Genomic DNA, 20,693 nt, shown 5'->3' with positions numbered 1-20,693 from the left:
CATGTTTGGAATGCAACTTAAACATTATTGTTTGACGAGATACTATATGAGAGAGAAAAAGCATTGAAAAATCAATATATTTCACTATGTCTTTTTTTATATCAAGATTTTATTCTCTTTTTAATTTTGTTTTTATTAATAATATTAATGGATTTTATTTTATAATTACTTATTAAATATTTCATAAAACCATCGTGTACTTTTGCTAGGACTAAACATGATTGATGACGAATTAAAAAATCTCTGACTTATTGAGATTGAGAGGATACTCAATAGCAATACGAGATCTTTAAGAGACTATCAATTAATGCCATATCTGGAGCTGTCTGATATTCGCCTTTTTCAAAACAAGCTAATAGAAGAGGAGTTAGCATATGACACAAATGAGTTGACTCATTTAAAATTATATACAGAACAAAAGATGACTCATGAGTAAAGGTTAGTATTCGATAAGATACTCAATGCTGTTATTACTGATTCTAGTAGTTTTTACTTCTTTTATGGGCTTGATGGATGTGGTAAGACATTTATTCTGCTATTCAGTCTAGAAGAAAAATTATTTTAAATGTTGCATACAGTGAAATTGCGTCTTTACCAAGGTTCTAAAAATCGAATCGGTCATCAAACCACTTGAGCTACTAGTTTATCGATTTAGAGGTTCAACTGTAATTCAACCGAAATAACCGAATTATAATAAAATAATATATCAAATTATAAATAAATATACAAAAATATAAATATATTCTGATATAAATCTTAAATATATACAATTTAAAAGTATAATTCTAATTAAAACCTCATAATCACATTTCAATACAATACATGAGTCAAATACAATATTATATGAAATTAAAGATAGTCACAAGAAATAAAAAAATTCATTGAATTAACCAAATCAATAATAAATATTCAAATCATCTACTTATCTAGTTAAATGAATTAATTTAATTCATCTATTTCTTCATTAAAAACAAAGATAACAAATTTATTTCTTCTCAAACAAAACATAGATCATAATGAACAAATAAAAATCTTGAAAAACTTTTAACAAAATTTTCAGCATAATTTTAATGAAGATTAACAAGATTTTCAGCTGATGACAATTTTAGCACAATTTTAACAAAGATTAACAATCTTTTTTCTAAAAATTAACCTAAAATAAATCCAACAGTGACTTAATCATTCAATGATTCAATTAACACAAAAAATACAGAATATAGAGTACATAATAGTAGTGGAGCATAGCTAATCATTCAATGATTCAAGTTATGGGAGAAAAATCTCTAAGATAGTTTAATCATGGCTAACAACTAGATATGTGTTCAATCTTGTCAGAATCAAGTAACAATTCAACAATCATTAACCACAATTTTAGATCTAAAATCAGTAACAATAGAAATTATATGATAGCAAATTAGTTATTACAATGAAGTAGCAACACAAATTCGGCAACAACAAAACCAATTGCAACAACTAAAATACTTTATGCCAAAATTAAAAAATCAGAGATGCAGTAGAAGAAGTAATAGAATTGCACATTGAGAGTTTAGATCTAAGAAATTCAATTGAGCAATATACGACCTCACTCACTGTGGATCTGTTGTCGCATGGCGGAGCAAAGCAATGGCACCGAGGTCATTGCTTTGGTGAATGAGGAAGGAAAAGACACCGCGATTGAAGACAGCGACAGGGTGCTAAATAGCAATGAGGACGGAGGTGCGATGAACGGTGGTGTCACGATGAACGAGAGTGGCGCTAGTGGTTTTGCAGGTGTGCTTCACCGCGACCTCGCGAACAAGCACGGCGAAGCTGTCGCAATGCAAAAAAGAGACAATAGAGCACTGAATATTCACTTTCTGCGAGTAGACGAAGACGACAGCGACTAGAGGGTAGACGAGGATGACGACGACCATTGGGCAGACAAAGACGAAAGTGACCAGAGGGAAAACGAAGACGACAGCTACCATGAAGAAGCTGCTCGACAAAGACGACGGTGGTGGTGGAAGCTAGGGTTGTTGTTTGAGCCTTCAGAGTTTGGAGGCTAGGGTTGGCTGGGTTACTTTCTAATTCAGGAAGGGGTTGGAAGGAGGAGTAAGTGAGTTATGTTGTGAAGGTGCTTTAGTTTGATTAGGGTTTCTTTGGTTTGAAACAAAACGGTGCCGTTTGAGAAAATTTTTGAAAACCAGTTGGGTTCCAGTTCGATTCGATTGATCGATTCTCGTCCGATTCGATGGTTCAACAACGGTTTTTAAATTTGGCAGTTATAGTTTCTAACCGAACCGCAAATCTCGTCAGTTAATAATTTGACTGGTTTGACCGGAGGTTTGAACCTGTTTTCAGAATCTTGGTCTTTACTCCTAACTGGTGGCAAAAAGGCTCATTCTAGATTTTTATTACCTATTACAATTACTGATGAATCTACTTGCCACATCAAACATGGCAGTTTGAAGGCTGAGCTGCTTATCCAAAGTAGCTTAATAATTTGAGATGAAACTCCAATGTTCAATAAAATGTGCTTTGAAGCACCTGATCAAATACTTAGGAATTTTATGTCAATTACTGATCAACATACACATCAATTATTTGGTGGTAAGGTTGTGGTTCTAGGAGATGATTTTAGAAAGATACTTTCGGTTATTCTTAAAGGGAGTAGACCCAATATATTGTCATCAGCTATTAACTCATCAATCTGTGAACGTTCTGTAAAGTTCTAAAGTTGCATACGGACATGAGCCTTCTAATGTCTTCTTCAGATCAACATGATGGTAAAATAAAAAGATTTGCTAATTAGATATTTGATGTTGGAAATAGAAATATTGTTTCTGTTGTTGGTGATGAGTTAGAAGTTAAAATTTTAGATGATTTGCTGATTATAACAACTGATGACTCTCTCTCTCACTTTGTAATTTTGCATATCCAAATTTGTTGCAAAACATGTCATATTAGAGGTATTTTTAGAGTAGGACAATTTTTGCACCCACACTTGAGAGTGTCGAGAAGGTAAACGATTTCATCTTGACAGATTTTTCAGGGATAAAAAAGGAATATCTAAGTTCTGACATAACATGTCAAGCTGATGAGAATGAAGACGTACAACAGGAGTAGTTCACACCACAGTTTGACATCAAATGTTAGGGACTACCCAACTACAAGTTGACTTTGAAGCCAGTAGTCGTAATAATGCTACTATGAAATATAGACCAGACTTCATGTTTATACAACGGAATAAGGTTAATAGTTAATGAACTTGGCAACAACGTAATTGGAGCGACGATAGTGATCGATAGAAATATTAGCGAACAAAGTATATATTCAAAGAATGAACTTGATCTTTTCAGATTCAGGATTGTCATTTAAGTTCCAACGGAGGTAATTTTCATTAAAAATGTGTTTTGCAATAACAATAAACAAAAATTAGAGTCAATTATTATCGTACGTAAGATTTTATCTACTAAAACTAATGTTCACTCACTGGTAACTTTATTATTTGTCAAGAATTAAGAGTCATGGTAACTTGAAAGTTCTAATTCTTAACGTAGAAGACAATCCAAAATCATTAACAAATAAATGTCGTATTTAATTTTTTTTTAATAATATTTAGATAAAAAAATATTATTTTACTACCCATGTTAAATTAAAACTAGTTTACCCATATTTTTTCTTTCTCCGTCTGTAACAAAAATTAGCCTCATTTCTCGTTTGGAAATATACAAAGATGTGAGAGAGAGAGAGGGGAGAGAAAAAAGAGGGGGAGGGGCAGAAAGTAGAAACTGCGAAAACCGAAACGGGAGAGAAAGGAAGACAGTTGATTCTGATTGGGACAAGAGAGAAGGAATTAGCAATGGGCAACTCTGAGTCTCAGTCAGTTCCAACCGATCCCCGTTTTGTTTCAGCTTCCAGGTTCCTCTTTCTTTCGTTCTTTCTCTCTCCACACACACTCTCATTCGATCTGAGTAATCTAAGATAACATAAAGTTAATTCTTGCAGAGCCTTTACTCACCACGAACTTGAAGACTTAAGGTCTCTCTTCGATTCGCTCGCTGCCAAGTCTCAGAGCAATGCCCAATACATCTCTCCCTCTGTTTTTCAGGTTTTCTTTTCTCTCTCTCTCGTGTGTTAATTGTTCAATAAACCCTAATATAATCCCTTCTTTTTCATTGTAGTCATATTTTGGACTCCATGGCCCGCTTGGGGATAGAATGTTCCATTTAGTTACTCAAGAGCGCAAGGATCAGCATTTAACTTTTGAAGACCTCGTTGTTGCTAAGGTCACTTACATAATCATCATCATCTTTTGTTGTTATATCCCTAAATTAGATTTATTTGAAGTTTGATTATCCGTTTCGCAGGCTACTTACGAGAAAGGAACAAGAGATGACATTGAAGAATTCATCTTTCGCTTATTGGATGTAAATGGGGATAAATTTGTAGGGAGGTGAATTTGCGATTCTTGCTACTGCTAGTTCTATGCATTTTAAAAGTTAACTCTATTTGTAGGTCTGATCATAGCGGAACACCCTTTTTCTTGTGTAAACAATTAAACACTAATGCTGTTTTACTTATTTTCTGATTCTTATTCTTATATTGATCGTTATATTTCTTTATGAATAGGTGAACTTTAGTCACTTTATATCTTGATGTCTCTCGCCTCTAATTATTCTATCTCCAAGCAGCCGGATTTCATTCCTTAGATTTAAATAACTTTGTTAGTTTTAATCCGCTGATATTTGTGATTTGCTTCTACAACTGATGGTATTGTCATCCCTGTTTATATGTTATTTGTGATTTCTTATTTAGAATAATGATATAGCCTCCTAGACATCTTTGTAAATGCTCACTAGAATAAAAAGCAAATGTTATCAATGTATTGAAATGTCAAATATTCAGTTATAATACTCTGTTGAGTATTGATTTACTTTCTTTTCTGCCCTTTTTTATTTTTTTGTTGATGCATGTGGAATTCGAGGTGCAGGTCTGATTTGGAGTCTGTTATGATTTCCATTTTTAAGGATATATTATGCATAAAAGATAATGAAGCTAGATCAAGTTCAGATCAGGGCATTGTCAACATATTTCTAAATGCTGCAAATTTCTCAATGCATGAAGAAGGGTGCACTGAGGAGTCTATGTCTTTTGAGGATTTCAGAAGTTGGTGCACTCATGCCCCATCTGCTAGGAAGCTTCTTGGGAGCTTGCTGATGCCACCTGATTCAGGTATCTGGTATCTGGTATCTGGTATCTGGTATTTAGTTTCCAATGTTCTTGTCATCAAATCACAGTTGTATTTAAAATATGATGTAACAACTAACAAGATGCTATGTTGTTTCAATAGAAGAAAGAGTCTGTCCATTTGATTGGATATAAATTGCTAATTGAGTCTCATGTAACATCACTTCAGTCTTGAAACTGTTCACATGCTGTCCAAATTATATGTAAGCATTCCCAAGCTCACATAAAACAAGAAAAATTGTGTAAAGGATTAGATGTTTGGCATCTATTTGATGTAAAGCTCATGATCCTTGGGTGCTATGAGTGCGTTTCTATCATTTTGGTGCTATTATTTTCAGAACTATAATGTTTCTGGTGCCAAAAATGGAGGTTTACCCTTTTTGCTATCTACCTTGTTTTGCTTAGAAGTTAGAACTCCTGTATGTATATGTTGGACTGTTAACATGCAATTCATCACGCCATATTCTTCAATTTTTGACCCTATTCAATTTGGTAATTGGTACCATGGTTTAGATGAAGTGCTACTGGATTTAATTTGAGTAAATCCATAGTAAGTAATTGTTGTGTGTTCTTATTTCCATAATTTTGCCATGTTCTAGGACGACCAGGTTCTCAAATTCCAAACCTGTTGACCTCAAACGACATTGATCCTAGCATTTTACTTTTGAGAAAGGAATATGCTTGGCATATAGGAGGTGCACTTTCTCAGCACGAGCTGGAAGATTGGATGCTTTTATATCATAGTTCTGTTAATGGTCTTAGTTTTAATACATTCTTGGGAAACATTTCGTAAGTAAATTATTTTTGGCTTTCAAACCATTTTACTCCTTTATTTATTTATTCTTAAATCCCTGAAGATGCATAATGAACAGTGACTTGTGTCTATGGTTGAACATTTCTTTTCTCCTTTTGTAAGTTGTAGCTTATGGACCATGGCTTTAGTACTTTGTTTTTTTTAGCATGAACATAAATTAATTGTGGCAGAGATGAAGATGTTGAGACGGATGAGTGGTCATGCGCGATTTGATAGAATAAGGAACAGAGATATAAGAGAGAGAGTTGGAGTAGCACCTGTTATGGAAAAGATGGTAGAATCGCGTCTCAGGTGGTTTGGACATGTGACCGATAGAGCACCCAGTCAGGAGGGTGGATGAGATGGAAGATGGATAAAGCGGTGAAAGGCAGAAGAAGACCATGTATGAGGTGGTCAAACGAGATTTATATGTAAACGGTCTCTCTGTAGACATGATACATAATAGAGCTCAATGGTGTCGTTTGATCCATGTAGCCAATTCCACCTAGTGGGACAAGGCTTTGGTTTTTTTTGGGGGCATCATTTTTAGCAAAACCACAACTCACATTGAAGCTAAGATAAATTATGTGATATAGTTCTTCAGAATGATCATATCTGTTACAATTCAAAAGCCAGCCTGTCTTAACTGCTATTGGAGATTTATTTCAATTTGCTCATGATACATGGGCTACAGATGATGTTTTTAGGTAGTTCAGGCCTAGGCAGATCCAACTGACATAAGTTAACATTCAGTACACTGAATGGCATGAAATTGAACAAAGAGAACCAGAAAAGCAAATTACATTTGTTGTGTAACTGTATTAAATAGAAGATAAATACACATTTTGGGTAAATGCTCTGAAGAGTATTGGTTCAAAGTTAGCAAGCAGCCAAGCAGTTGGTATTGTACATGACTTATTAACAATGTTGTCTCTTGCTTGTCATTAGGTTTAGAAGCTAATAGCTATACATAGAATTAACTTCTATCTTGTTGAACATAAACTATGATCATTAGGAGGTTCATTGTTACCGTCCAAAACCTCATGGCTCGTTGGTGGTAATTGCAAAATTTGGATGTAAAATTCAACTTATGTTTGGTGATAAAAACATTTGTGATCGAGCATAATTTGTCAGCTTATCATTTTCTATTGTTTTCTTATGGTAGTGACAGATATTAAACTTTTACTTTCTTGGTATGATTGGAATGCATAACTCTTAATTCCAAACTGCAGAAATCATCAAGGCCCCAGTGTGTTAATTATTAAGGATAAAGAGGGTTATATATACGGAGGATATGCTTCTCAGCCATGGGAACGGCATGCTGATTTTTATGGAGATTTGAAATGTTTCCTTTTTCAACTGAATCCAAAGGCATCCATTTTCCGGCCTACTGGAGCAAACCATAACCTACAATGGGTAACTTCTGCTTCTAATTACGGATTTTAACAATCACTGATTTTGGTTAGGTTGCATACATTATACCCTAGATGTGACCCTTTCCCGGACCCTATGTTAACGTGAGATGTTTGTGTTCTGATCTGCCTTTTCATTCATTCTGAATCGTAGAATGTTATTGTTATTCTCTCCTTTCATTTTGCATTAGTGTGATAGTGTCATTTAGATTAAATAACATCAATCCTGCACTAAGAAGAATAATTAGCATCAACATGAACATTGAAAAACTTTACAGATTGTCTTAAAAGGAAGATGATAAATTTGGTTGAACATGTGAGACTACAAAATTTATTGATCTCTCAAAATCTTTCATGGGGTTTTATTTAGTTGCAATTAGGTAACTATTTGCTATTGTGTGGATTAGAGTTCTGATGCTGTTATTTCTCTCTTGAATGTCCATCTCTTGCAGTGTGCCATCAATTTCAGTTCGGCAGACATTCCAAATGGCATTGGATTCGGAGGACGAGTTAGTCACTATGGTGTTTTTATCTCGGCAAACTTCGATCAAGGCCATACATTTGCATGTTCCACATTTGGTAGCCCGTGCCTCTCTAAGACCAACCGCATATTGCCGGAAGTAATAGAGTGCTGGGGAGTGACTCAAGGAACGGTATTAGGCAAGAATGATGCCGTCAAAGGCACCATACTCGAAAGATTTAAGGAAGATCGCCACATGCTCAACATGGTTGGGCTAGCGAATTCCAGTGAGTGAGCTAGCCCTTCATCCTTTCTTCGTGTAAATCTAGTCCCATAACATGATACTACGTTTATATATAGCATTTTGAGAAGTTTTTTATTCCGAGATTATTGCTTTCGTACAAGTCTCACCAGAAATGATGAATATATTGCTATATACCAAAAATTCTGTTACTACCTCGTATGTTGCATCGTAAACACTTGATTATGTAAATGTTTTGAGAAGCTTGCTTTATATATATTATATAGATTGTATTCGAATCAATTATCCAGTGACGCACTCAAAAAGTAATGACAATCAATCGTTATTAATTAAAAAGGAGAGGAAGACAAAAAGGAAACTTATGCCGCAGTAAGATGTGTAACCTAACAAAATGGAAACAATGTACGATGAAAAACATAAACAAACTTTCTCTCCGTCTTCTTGTTAATACCTAATCCTGGGAGCAGTACCCCGTCCAAAAGCGGAGAGGTTCTGGTGGACGGGGACAGGGTCAATCTCAATAATGCCGGGCATGCCAGAGATGCCGAGGGAGGAGACGATGTCAAGCGTCTCTTGTTGACAGGGATCTCGAAAAGTGTTGATGGTGGAGACGTCGGGGACAAAGTACATGCGGCGCTTGCACTGTACTTCCTGTAGCTCGAGAGAGATGCCCCTTACAGGCCCTTTTGGATGTGCTTCATGAGGTGGGTTGAGAATCCCACAATCTTGTTGCGGAGCCTCTTGAGGGTACGATGGCCACCTCTCCTAGAAGCTCATCCGAGAGTAGTATCCCTCTATCACTTACCTTGACGACTTCTTCATGTCTTTGATTCTTCGTACAAACTCGCTCCATCTCTTTTTCCTATTGTTTATTTTGAAGAATGGATCATCTTAATTTTTTTTTTTTTGATTGTTTGGTAGTGTGATTTCTCAACTTACATGTCTTAAGTGAAACTAAGAAAAAACATATGACAAAAAATGTTAAATATAAAATATCACACTTTACCAAATAATTGAAAAAAAATAAAAAAAGAATCGGCTAGTCCTCTATTCTTTATGAAACTCAAGACCATGCCCCTAGTCCTCTACTACTAACTACTTAGTATTACGATTTTGTTTCTTTGAGTCGTGTATGATGGTATGTATACTAATATGTATACTACGGACAATGGAGTAGGCCCTAAGCAATCAAAATCAATTGTCTACTCCAAATCAAATCCGATAAAAATTATGGCTTTTTGGATCGATGAAATTAGTTCTTTTAAAGTAAAGAAATTGATAAAGTGATAAAGAGGAGATAATTTTCATTAAGTTTGTAGCTTTCACTATCTGTGAGTTGGTAATGGATTCGGTGGTCCTAGAACGTTTGGACCATTAAATGGTCCCATAATAAAACATATTTTTTAAGTTTTTTTAATAATTGCTAAATAGTCTTTTTTTAATTTTAATTACAAATTAACCTCATATTTTATTTAATTATAAAAACTATTTTTTATTTTATAAATAATTATTTTATCATAAATCTATCATGTTTATTAACAATCAAGAACAAAAACAATAACGAATTAGATTTTTCATTGATCCTTATAAATTTTTTTGCCATTCTAATCGATTAAAAATTATATTTGATCCGTGACGTTCGTGATGAAGCATAAAATCGTGTTTGATTGAAAACTAATCGGTTGGTTGTGATACCCAATCGATTGACTTCATGAAAACAATATTGATATGCCAAATTCAATTGATTGAAGTGTGCTACCCAATCGATTGAAATGTGTATTAGCAATTTGAGGTCTCACTATTCAATCGATTGGTTATGTCATCCAGTCGATTGAATTTTGCACGTGACTTCTAATTCAATCGATTGGTATGAGAATTCAATCGATTGGAAAGTGTTGTAAATGTGTTTTTTTCGGCATTCAATCGATTGGTAATGTAATCCAATCGATTGAATTCATGAAAATAATATGGATTTGCCAAATTCAATCGATTGAAGTGTACTACCCAATCGATTGAAATGTGTACTACGCCTATTTTAATCTTGTTATCATTTTTAGAAATTATCTTGTTATTTATCTATCTTATCTTTAAAATTCTATCTTCATTTTTTGCGATTTTATTTTGATTTAGATACTCTAATCTTATCTTTTCCTTAATATTAACATTATAAATTAGTGAATAATCTATCACCAATTATTCAATCCCACCATTAAAATCATGTATCATTTTCTTTGATTATAAAAAATAGATCCTTTTGAGCATTAGTCTTAAGCTTATCATTTATCATATTTGAATTAAATAAAAATTCAAAAAAATATTTATTTGGACAGAAAGGATGATGTCATCGCGAAGAGAAATAGTTTAGGAAATAAGGTATCAAATAAGAAATCTATATACTTTCAAACAAATCTATATGGTTACTTCTGTATTACACAACAAATAAATCGAAGTAAGAATATAATTTTAATTTTTATTAGAAATGTACGTAGCTAAATTTTTTATAATCAAAGAAAATGATATACGATTTCAATGGTGGGATTGAATAATTGGTGATGGATTATTCACCAATTTATAATGTTAATATTAAGAAAAAGATAAGATTAGAGTATCTAAATCAAAATAAAATCACAAAAATTGAAGATAGAATTTTAAAGATAAGATAAATGAATAACAAGATAATTTCTAAAAACGATAACAAGATTGAAATAGGCGTAGTACACATTTCAATCGATTAGTAGCACACTTCAATTGATTAAATTTGGCAAATCCATATTGTTTTCATGAATTCAATCGATTGAATTACATTACCAATCGATTGAATGCTGAAAAAAAAACACATTTACATCACTTCCCAATCGATTGAATTCTCATACCAATCGATTGAATTGGAAGTCACATGCAAAATTCAATCGATTGGGTAACATAACCAATCGATTGAATAGTGAGACCTCAAGTTGCTAATACACATTTCAATCGATTGGGTAGCACACTTCAATCGATTGAATTTGGCATATCCATATTGTTTTGATGAACTTAATCGATTGGGTATCACAACTAATCGATTGGTTTTCAATCAAACACGATTTTATGGTTCATCACGAACGTCACGGATCAAATATAATTTTTAATCGATTGAAATGATCAAAAAATTTATTAGGATCAATGGAAGATCTAATTCGTTATTGTTTTTGTTCTTGATTGTTAATAAACATGATAGATTTATGATAAAATAATTATTTATAAAATAAAAAATAGTTTTTATAATTAAATAAAATATATGGAGTTAATTTGTAATTAAAATTAAAAAATGACTATTTAACAGTTATTAAAAAACTTAAAAACATGTTTTGTTATGAGATTATTTAATGGTCCAAACGTTTTGGGACCACCAAATTCGGTGCCCTGTGAGTTTTACAATCTTAATTTAAGAATGATTACCCTCTTCCTTTATTATTTTACTAACTCCTTCACTTTAAAAGATTTTGGTCTCGAATCAACCTCCTATAAAGTGCATATTTTACTTGAGATTAAAATGTCACAAACTATTTTCAATATAGAGTGTGTATGACAACAGCATGATACAAGTGGTGAGAAATATACTGTTATGGATGGTGTCAGATTTCAGTGGCACTAGTTAGAAATGTGTATGATGTTATGCAAAAATCGTGCTCAACTATTTTTATTGTTTAACTCTTTTTTTTTTAAAAAATCCACCTTCTGATTTTTATTATTTAGTTGTAAAAAGAAATTCAGAAATCGCATCTACAATTTCCTTTTTAATTTTTTTTTTCAAAAATCTCACCCAACAATTTTTCTTTTTGAATTTTACATAAAATGTCCCCCGGATGTTTATAAAAGAAATTTGCCTTAAAAGGTATTCATCCTAATTCTGAAAATAATTAATAGTTTAGATCATTTTCCTTTTATAAATAGTTAATTAATTTTTTAAATGAAAATATAAAACATTCCCACCATAATTAAAAAAATTTTCACCAAAATAATATAACCACTTGAAAATTTTTATGAACACTAGTCATTATGTTATCACTAACAAATATTTTCTCATTCTCCTTTTAATCAAATCCAACAAAAGTTATGATGTTACAATGAATAACTAAATACATTACTCCGAAAAACTACTCTAAAATCCAGGAATAACTAATACATTCCACTGAAAACACTCAAAACAAATGTTAAAGCTATTGAATTGAAAAACATGTAAGTTCCTAACTTAAATAAATGATGAGCAAGTCCAACATTTGCCAAATGGTTGTGAGAAAAAAATAAAATAAAATGAAGTGATAGTATCATCCATGCAAATGATAAAACAAGAACTTGGTTCCATATGGTTGAATGCTTCTCCTAACGAGACAAAATCGAACTTGATCCCTTGAAGAAATTAAGTAATTAGTGATCAACTAAAATTTATAGGTAGTTACAATTTTTTTTATTACAGGTGGTTAATAAGCTGCACTATTTTAAATTTTTTTTATACATTTTTTTAAAGAAAGTGATATTGACTAACTTATAAGAATAAAATAATTCAACCATTAATTATTTGAAAAGATAAATATGAAGGCACTTTAACCTCTAAAGTGCAATATGCATTGTGCACTTTAAAAGAGCTGTTTTCGTGCTTTTCTATTGATTTTTGAATATTTATGTGTGTGTGAAAGATATTTTTTAATGGAAAATTCAATTTAAATCTCAAAAGTTTGTATTAAATAACATTAATAAAAAAATAAATTAAATTAATCTATTTCAAATGCTGAGTAAACACCTAACTTGGCCCCTAACTATTACTTCGAAAGACAAAGCGCTTTGTGATAAAAAAAGAGCTCAAATCGGCCCTATTCCTGTGCTTCATGAGACAAAGCAACCTTTCTATCATGTCTCGCATTGAGGGCTAACATAATTTACCTACGTGATTAGTTAAGTTGATGATGTGTCTGTTAAGTGTTTCATTGGCAACTCAAAAATTGTCAGGGACCGCGAGGTGCAAAAAAATTAAAACAAAACGAAAGCATTTGCTAATAGTTCTCTTTATTAAGAATTATTAGAATTTTTATTCTAATTGTGGTCCAATTTGTTAATATAGAAATTAGTTTGGGTGGTATTGTAATTATTGATTAATTATATTGGCAGTTGGTTTGTTCTTTGATGGAAAGAACACGACTGTTCATAAATTGTATAAAGTTTGGGTCCCCAATTCTGATTACACAATAACAAAAAAAACATACATTGATTCCATCTGGCTCTGTAATTCAAGAATTGGAAGTTCCAAATTAAATCAAAGAATTTATTGGCAATGGCTCGAGGTACGTAAATTACTGATTTTATAAAATATCTAACACGTGGTATCGGAGTCAAATTGTCTCTGCCTTGCCATTTTAAAATTTAATTATTGTGTATTATTTTGATAAATTGTTTTCAAAGAAGAATGTATAGTATGAATTTTGAAATAAGAAAAACCACCATTGAAATTAAAGTTGACGTACCATAAGAAGAGGGAATAAAAAATAATATTTCCCGAAAGAATCTTCTAAATTTGTGTTGTAGTTGTTCTTTATAATAGTATAATTTTCTATGATTTCCATAAGTTTTTTTATCCTTGAATATAAAAAAAAGAGAGAGAAAAAAAAGGGAAGACGGTGGAAGAGAGAGAACAGAAAGAACTTGTTTCAATGGATAGATTTTATGCTTGCTACTTTTACGTTGAAGTTGATGGGTTGTTATATAACATTAAATGCTTGCTAGTTTTATGTTGATGTTTATGGGTTTCAAAATTTAAATTTATTATAAAAATTCAAATTTTAGTTGGAGTGAGGTTTGAACTTGAATCTTCTAAATATTGCAAAAATATTTGTCTACTAGATCATCTTCACTTTCATATGATTCATATTATTGAATTTATTTATTTGATGATTATATTTGCATGCAATATTTATTTTCTAGTTTCAATACTTTAGTTAGTATAGTGAATATTATGTGTGTTAAAATCTTTATCCACAGGTAGATTTTAATGACACTATGATTCATATTTATTTTGATATGACTTGCATTGGCATGTATTATCATATGTTATGAATTTTGATGTGCCTATTTAAAGTTGAGTAATGTTAGCATGATTTATTATTTGTAGCAGTAATGATATTTGAAACTGTATCTGAAGTTCATTTATTAAGTTGTGACAACTATAAAGACTGAAAAGATAAGATTCTCTTTCACTTAGGGTGTGCAGACCTTGACTATGCTCTTCATAGGGAAGAGCCTCCGGCACCTACTGATGCTAGTTCTCAAGCCGAGGTAGCATTATACAAACGGTGGGAGAAATCCAACCGTTTAAGTATGATGTTCATTAAGTCTCGTATTTCAGTTAGTATCCGAGGTTCAATTCCTGATTGTAGGAATGTCAAGGATTATATGAAGGCTATTGATGAACAGTTTGAGTCTTATAGTAAGGCACTTGCAAGCACCTTAATGGCACAATTGTCATCTGTGAGACTTACCGGTGTAAGAGGTGAGTATGAACACATCATGAAGTTGGGAGACATTGCAACACAACTGAAAGCTTTAGAGGTTGAGATCTCTGACTCATTTTTGGTGCATCTTATTCTGAATTCTCTTCTTGTCCAGTACGGACCATTTAAGATTTCTTATAACACACATAAGGAAAAATGGTCCATTAATGAATTTCTGGTGATGTGTGTGCAAGAGGAAGGAAGGCTAATTCATGAATTTGGTAAAAGTGCACTATTTGTGACAAATGAGGGTCGTAAAAAGCAGGCTCATAAGAAGAAAGGAAAGGGTATTGTATCCCATCCAAATGAAGAAAGAAGGTGCACAGTGTTTCTTTTGTAAAAAGAAAGGACACATGAAGAAGGAGTGCCCAAAATTTAAAGTTTGGCTTGAAAAGAAAGGTATTAACCTTTGTGATCTTATTCCTTTAGTGTGTTTTGAATATAATTTTGTTGAAATATGTCATGACACTTGGTGGATTGATTTTGGTGCTAAAATTCATATTTCAAATACCATGCAGTGTTTCATAAGAAAAAGGAAACCAATAGGAAGTGAACTAAGCATCTATATGGGCAATCGGATGCGTTCACGTGTGGAAGCTGTTAGAACATTTACGCTTGTATTAAATAATGGTTGTATTTTATATTTAGAAAAAACCTTTTATATTCTAGATTTTTCTAAAAATTTGATTTCTTTATCTAAGCTTGTAAAACAGGGATTATGTATAAATTTTTATGATGATTTTAATATTATTGGACGTGGTACTTTAATTGGTGATTTATTTAAAGTCCATTTAGCTAATAATGTTCCATCTGGTCTTATGGTTATGCATGGTAATGGTATGAATGAAAAATCTTCCATGTTGTGGCACCGAAGGTTGGGACACATCTCTATTGAGAGAATAAAGAAATTAGTAAGTGATGGGATTCTTGAACCTCTAGACTTTACTAATTTTGATACTTGTGTAGATTGCATTAAGGGAAAGCAAACCAAAAAGTCTCAAAAAGGTGCCAAGAGGAGTTCTAACATATTAGAAATAATTCACACTGACATATGTTGTCCTGGTATGTCCTTAAGTGGTCAGAAATACTTCATCTCCTTTATTGATGATTATTCACGATATATGTATCTCTATATGCTTCATAATAAATATGAGGCATTGGACGCTTTTAAAGTTTATGAAGCTGAAGTAGAGAAATAATGTGGAAAGAAAATTAAGATCGTGAGATTAGATAGAGGTGGAGAATTCTATGGGAGATATACTGGAAGTGGACAAGCACCTGATCCATTTGCAAAGTATCTTCAAGAGCATGGTATTGTGGCACAATACACCATGCCTGGCACACCAAATCAAAATGGTGTAGCTGAAAGAAGAAATAAGACTTTGCTGGATATGGTGAAGAGTATGCTTAGCAACTCTAATCTTCCTTTATCCTTGTGGAGTGAAGCCCTTAAGACAGTTGCGTATATATTAAATAGAGTTCCAACAAAGGCAGTTTCTAAAACGCCATTTGAGCTATGAAAATGTTGGAAACCTAGTTTGAATCATATACGCATTTGGAATTGTCTTATTGAAGTTCGGGTTTATAATCCACAAGAAAGGAAGTTGGACCCAAGGACGATAAGTGCCTATTTTATCGGCTGTATAGAAAAGTCTAAAGGTTATAGATTTTATTGTCCCTCCCATTCAAGTAAAATAGTTGAATCTAGAAATGCAAGGCTTTTAGAGCATGATGTGGAAAGCGGGAGAAATCATCCTCTTAAAGTTGTTGAGAATGATAATGTTTGTCAAACCTCTCCATGTACAAGAGTGATTGTTCAATACAATGCCCATACAGATAGGGTCAATGTAGAACAACCTATTACTGATGTTCCACATCATGAAGATAATGTTCAAGTAGATCATATGGTGGAATATCAAACTTTTCATAATGAAAATGTTGTTCAAGAACATATTGCTCAAGATCAACTTCAAGAAGAGGGAGAACCTGTTATGCTACTACCGTTACAAGAGGTTGATGATGCAACATTAAGAAGATCAACAAGAATAAGAAAGCCTGCAATTTATAGTGACTATGTAGTGTACCTTGCTGAGTTTAACTATGATGTTTGTGATGAAAATGACCCAACGACGTTTTCACAAGCAATGAAAAGTCGTAATTCCAATTTATGGCTAGATGCTATGAAGGATTAAATGAATTCTATGGTGGATAACCAAGTTTGGGATCTTGTAGAATTGCCTGATGGGAAAAAGGCCATTGGCTATAAATGGGTCTTTGAAACCAAGAAGGATTCATCAGGCAATATTGAGTGCTACAAGGCTCGACTTGTTGCCAAAGGATTTACTCAAAAGGAAGGAGTTGACTACAGGAAAACCTTTTCTCCTGTTTCAAATTATGGCATTGGTAGAACACTTTGACATGGAATTACATCAAATGGATATGAAATTGACATTTCTTAATGGAGATTTGGAAGAAGAGGTCTATATGAGACAACCTGAAGGGTTTATCTCAAGTGCTGGTAAGGAGTTAGTTTGAAAGCTTAAGAGAGCAATGTATGGTCTTAAGTAGGCTTCCCGACAGTGATATTTGAAGTTTCACAATGTGATTTCTTCATTTGGGTTCATTGAGAATATTTCTGATTAATGTATATATCACAATGTTAGTGGGAGTAAGATCATATTTCTCATCTTATATGTAGATGATATTTTGCTTGCAACAAATGATTTAGGGTTGTTACATGAAGTGAAACAATTTCTTTCTAGACATTTTGACATGAAAAATATGGGTGATACATCTTATGTCATTGGCATAAAGATTCATAGAGATAAACATAAAGGAATTTTAGGTTTATCTCAAGAAGCCTATATTAATAAAGTTTTTGAGAGGTTTAAAATGCAAAATTGTTCACCAAGTGTTGCACCTATTGTGAAAGGTGACAAATTCTGCTTAGATCAATGTCCCAAAAATAAACTTGAAAAGAAACAGATGCAAAATATTCCTTATGCTTCAGCCGTTGGAAGCCTAATGTATGCTCAGGTCTGTACAAGACCTGACATTGCTTTTGCTGTTAGCATATTAGGGAGATATGAAAGTAATCCAGGAATTATCCATTGGAGAGCTACAAAGAAGGTCTTAAGGTACCTTCAAGGAACTAAGGACTTCATGCTTACATATAGACGAACCGACAATTTGAAAATTGTTGGATACTGGTGGACGAAATTGTGATAAAAGAGTTCCAGGCACTGTTAGAGAAGCTCACAACTCTGTTAAACTTAACCAGCAAGTGTACTGGGTCATCCAAGTAATACCTTACGTGAGTAAGGGTCGATCCCACAGAGATTGTTGGTATGAAGCAAGCTATGGTCACCTTGTAAATCTCAGTTAAGTGGATTCATAGGGTCAAATGTAATTGGATTAGATAATTTAAAAGATAAATAAAATAAAAAGGGATAGAAATACTTATATAAATCAATAGTGGGAATTTCAGATAGGCGTGTGGAGATGCTAGAATCCTTTCAAATCTCTACTTTCTTATTGCTCTCATCTAATCCTTCTTACTCCTTTCCATGGCAAGTTGTATGTAGGGCATCACCATCATCAATGGCTACTTTTAATCCTCTCGGGAAAATGGTCCTATGCGCTGTCACTGCACGGCTAATCGTCTGGAGGCATCACCCTTGTTGATAACTACATCCCATCCTCTCAGTGAAAATGGTTCAAATGCTCTGTCACAGCACGGCTAATCATCTGTCGGTTCTCAATCAGGTTGGAGTAGAATCTATTGATTCTTTTGCGTTTGTCATCACGCACAGCCTTCAGGAGTTTGAAGCTCGTCACAGTCATTCAATACCGGAATCCTACTCGGAATACCACAGACAAGGTTAGACTTTCCGGACCCCCATGAATGCCGCCATCAATCTAGCTTATACCACGAAGATTCTGTTGGGGAATCTAAGAGATAAGCGCCCGGCCTAGAGTAGAACAGAAGTGGTTGTCAATCACGCGCGTTCATAAGGGAGAATGATGATGAGTGTCACGGATCATCACATTCATCAAAGTGTTGTGCAACGTATATCTTGGAATAAGAATAAAAGAGAATTGAATAGAAAGTAATAGTAATTGTATTGAAACTTGAGGTACAGCAGAGCTCCACACCCTTAATCTATGGTGTGCAGAAATTCCACTGTTGAAAATACATAAGTGAAAGGTTCAGGCATGGCCGAATGGCCAGCCCCCTAAAACGTGATCAATAGTCTCTTAAGATGAAGAATAAAACAAAACTGAGACCAAAGATGAAACGTGGTCAAAAGACGACTAATACACTAGTAAAAAGTCTTATTTATACTAAACTAGCTACTAGGGTTTACATGAGTAAGTAATTGATGCATAAATCCACTTCTGGGGCCCACTTGGCGTATGTTTGGGCTGAGCTTGATCTATCCATGAGCTGAGGCTTTTCTTGGAGTTGAACGCCAAGTTATAACGTGTTTTGGGCATTCAACTCCGGATCATGACGTGTTTCTGGCGTTTAACTCCAGACAGCAGCATGTACTTGGCGTTCAACGCCAAGTTGCGTCATCAATTTCCGAATAAAGTATAGACTATTATATATTGCTGGAAAGCTCTGGATGTCTACTTTCCATCGCCGTTGAGAGCGTGCCATTTGGAGTTCTGTAGCTCTAGAAAATCCATTTCGAGTGTAGGGAGGTCAGATTCCAATAGCATCAGCAGTCCTTTTTCAGAGTTTTGCCCAAGTCCCTCAATTTCAGCCAGAAATTACCTGAAATCACAAAAAAACACACAAACTCATAGTAAAGTCCAGAAATGTGAATTTAACATAAAAACTAATGAAAACATTTCTAAAAGTAGCTTGAACTTACTAAAAACTACCTAAAAACAATGTCAAAAAGCGTATAAATTATCCGCTCATCACAACACCAAACTTAAATTGTTGCTTGTCCCGAAGCAACTGAAAATCAAATAGGATAAAAAGAAGAGAATATACTATAAATTCTAAAATATCAATGAATATTAATTCTAATTAGATGAGCGAGACTTGTAACTTTTTGCTTCTGAACAGTTTTGGCATCTCATTTTTTCCTTTGAAGTTTAGAATGATTGGCTTCTCTAGGAACTTAGAATTTTGGATAGTGTTATTGACTTTCCTAGTTAAGCATGTTGATTCTTGAACACAGCTACTTATGAGTATTGGCCGTGGCCCTAAGCACTTTCTTTTCCAGTATTACCACCGGATACATAAATGCCACAGACACATGACTGGGTGAACCTTTTCAGATTGTGACTCAGCTTTGCTAGAGTCCCCAGTTAGAGGTGTCCAGGGCTCTTAAGCACACTCTTTTTGCTTTGGATCACGACTTTAATCACTCAGTCTCAAGCTTTTCACTTGGACCTTCATGACACAAGCACATGGTTAGGGACAGCTTGATTTAGCCGTTTAGGCCTGGATTTTATTTCCTTGGGCCCTCCTATCCATTGATGCTCAAAGCCTTGGATCCTTTTTACCCTTGCCTTTTGGTTTTAAGAGCTATTGACTTTTTCTGCTTGCTTTTTCTTTCTTTCTTTCTATTTTTTTCGCCATTTTTTTTCGCAAGCTTTTGTTTTTCACTGCTTTTTCTTGCTTCAAGAATCAATTGTATGATTTTTCAGATTGTTGATGAGCGGATAATTTGTACGCTTTTTGGCATTGTTTTTAGTATGTTTTTAGTATAATCTAGTTAGTTTTTAGTATATTTTTATTAGTTTTTAGTTAAAATTCACTTTTCTGGACCTTACTATGAGTTTGTGTGTTTTTCTATGATTTCAGGTATTTTCTGGCTGAAATTGAGGGACCTGAGCAAAAATCTGATTCAGAGACTGAAAAGGACTGCAGATGCTGTTGGATTCTGACCTCCCTGCACTCGAAGTGGATTTTCTGGAGCTAAAGAAGCCCAATTGGCGCGCTCTCAACGGCGTTGGAAAGTAGACATCCTGGGCTTTCCAGCAATATATGATAGTC

The 20,693-nt window shown here is 33.6% G+C and overlaps 1 protein-coding gene across 1 annotated transcript; it reads left to right on the top strand.

Moving 5' to 3' along the window:
* The first annotated feature begins 3,681 nt into the window (after nt 1–3,681).
* On the top strand, nt 3,682–8,350 carry LOC107494057 (uncharacterized). Its single transcript, XM_016115089.3, has 8 exons — nt 3,682–3,900; nt 3,988–4,090; nt 4,164–4,268; nt 4,350–4,435; nt 4,973–5,214; nt 5,829–6,018; nt 7,255–7,438; nt 7,887–8,350. The coding sequence occupies exons 1-8, from the start codon at nt 3,842–3,844 to the stop codon at nt 8,187–8,189; spliced, it is 1,272 nt and encodes a 423-aa protein (XP_015970575.1). The 5' UTR covers nt 3,682–3,841; the 3' UTR covers nt 8,190–8,350.
* Nucleotides 8,351–20,693: the final 12,343 nt, after the last annotated feature.

Source organism: Arachis duranensis, chromosome 6, assembly GCF_000817695.3.
Source record: "Arachis duranensis cultivar V14167 chromosome 6, aradu.V14167.gnm2.J7QH, whole genome shotgun sequence".
NCBI lineage: Eukaryota > Viridiplantae > Streptophyta > Magnoliopsida > Fabales > Fabaceae > Arachis > Arachis duranensis.
Note: the sequence above shows the minus strand (reverse complement) of the source record. Positions and strands in the feature narration are given on the sequence as shown.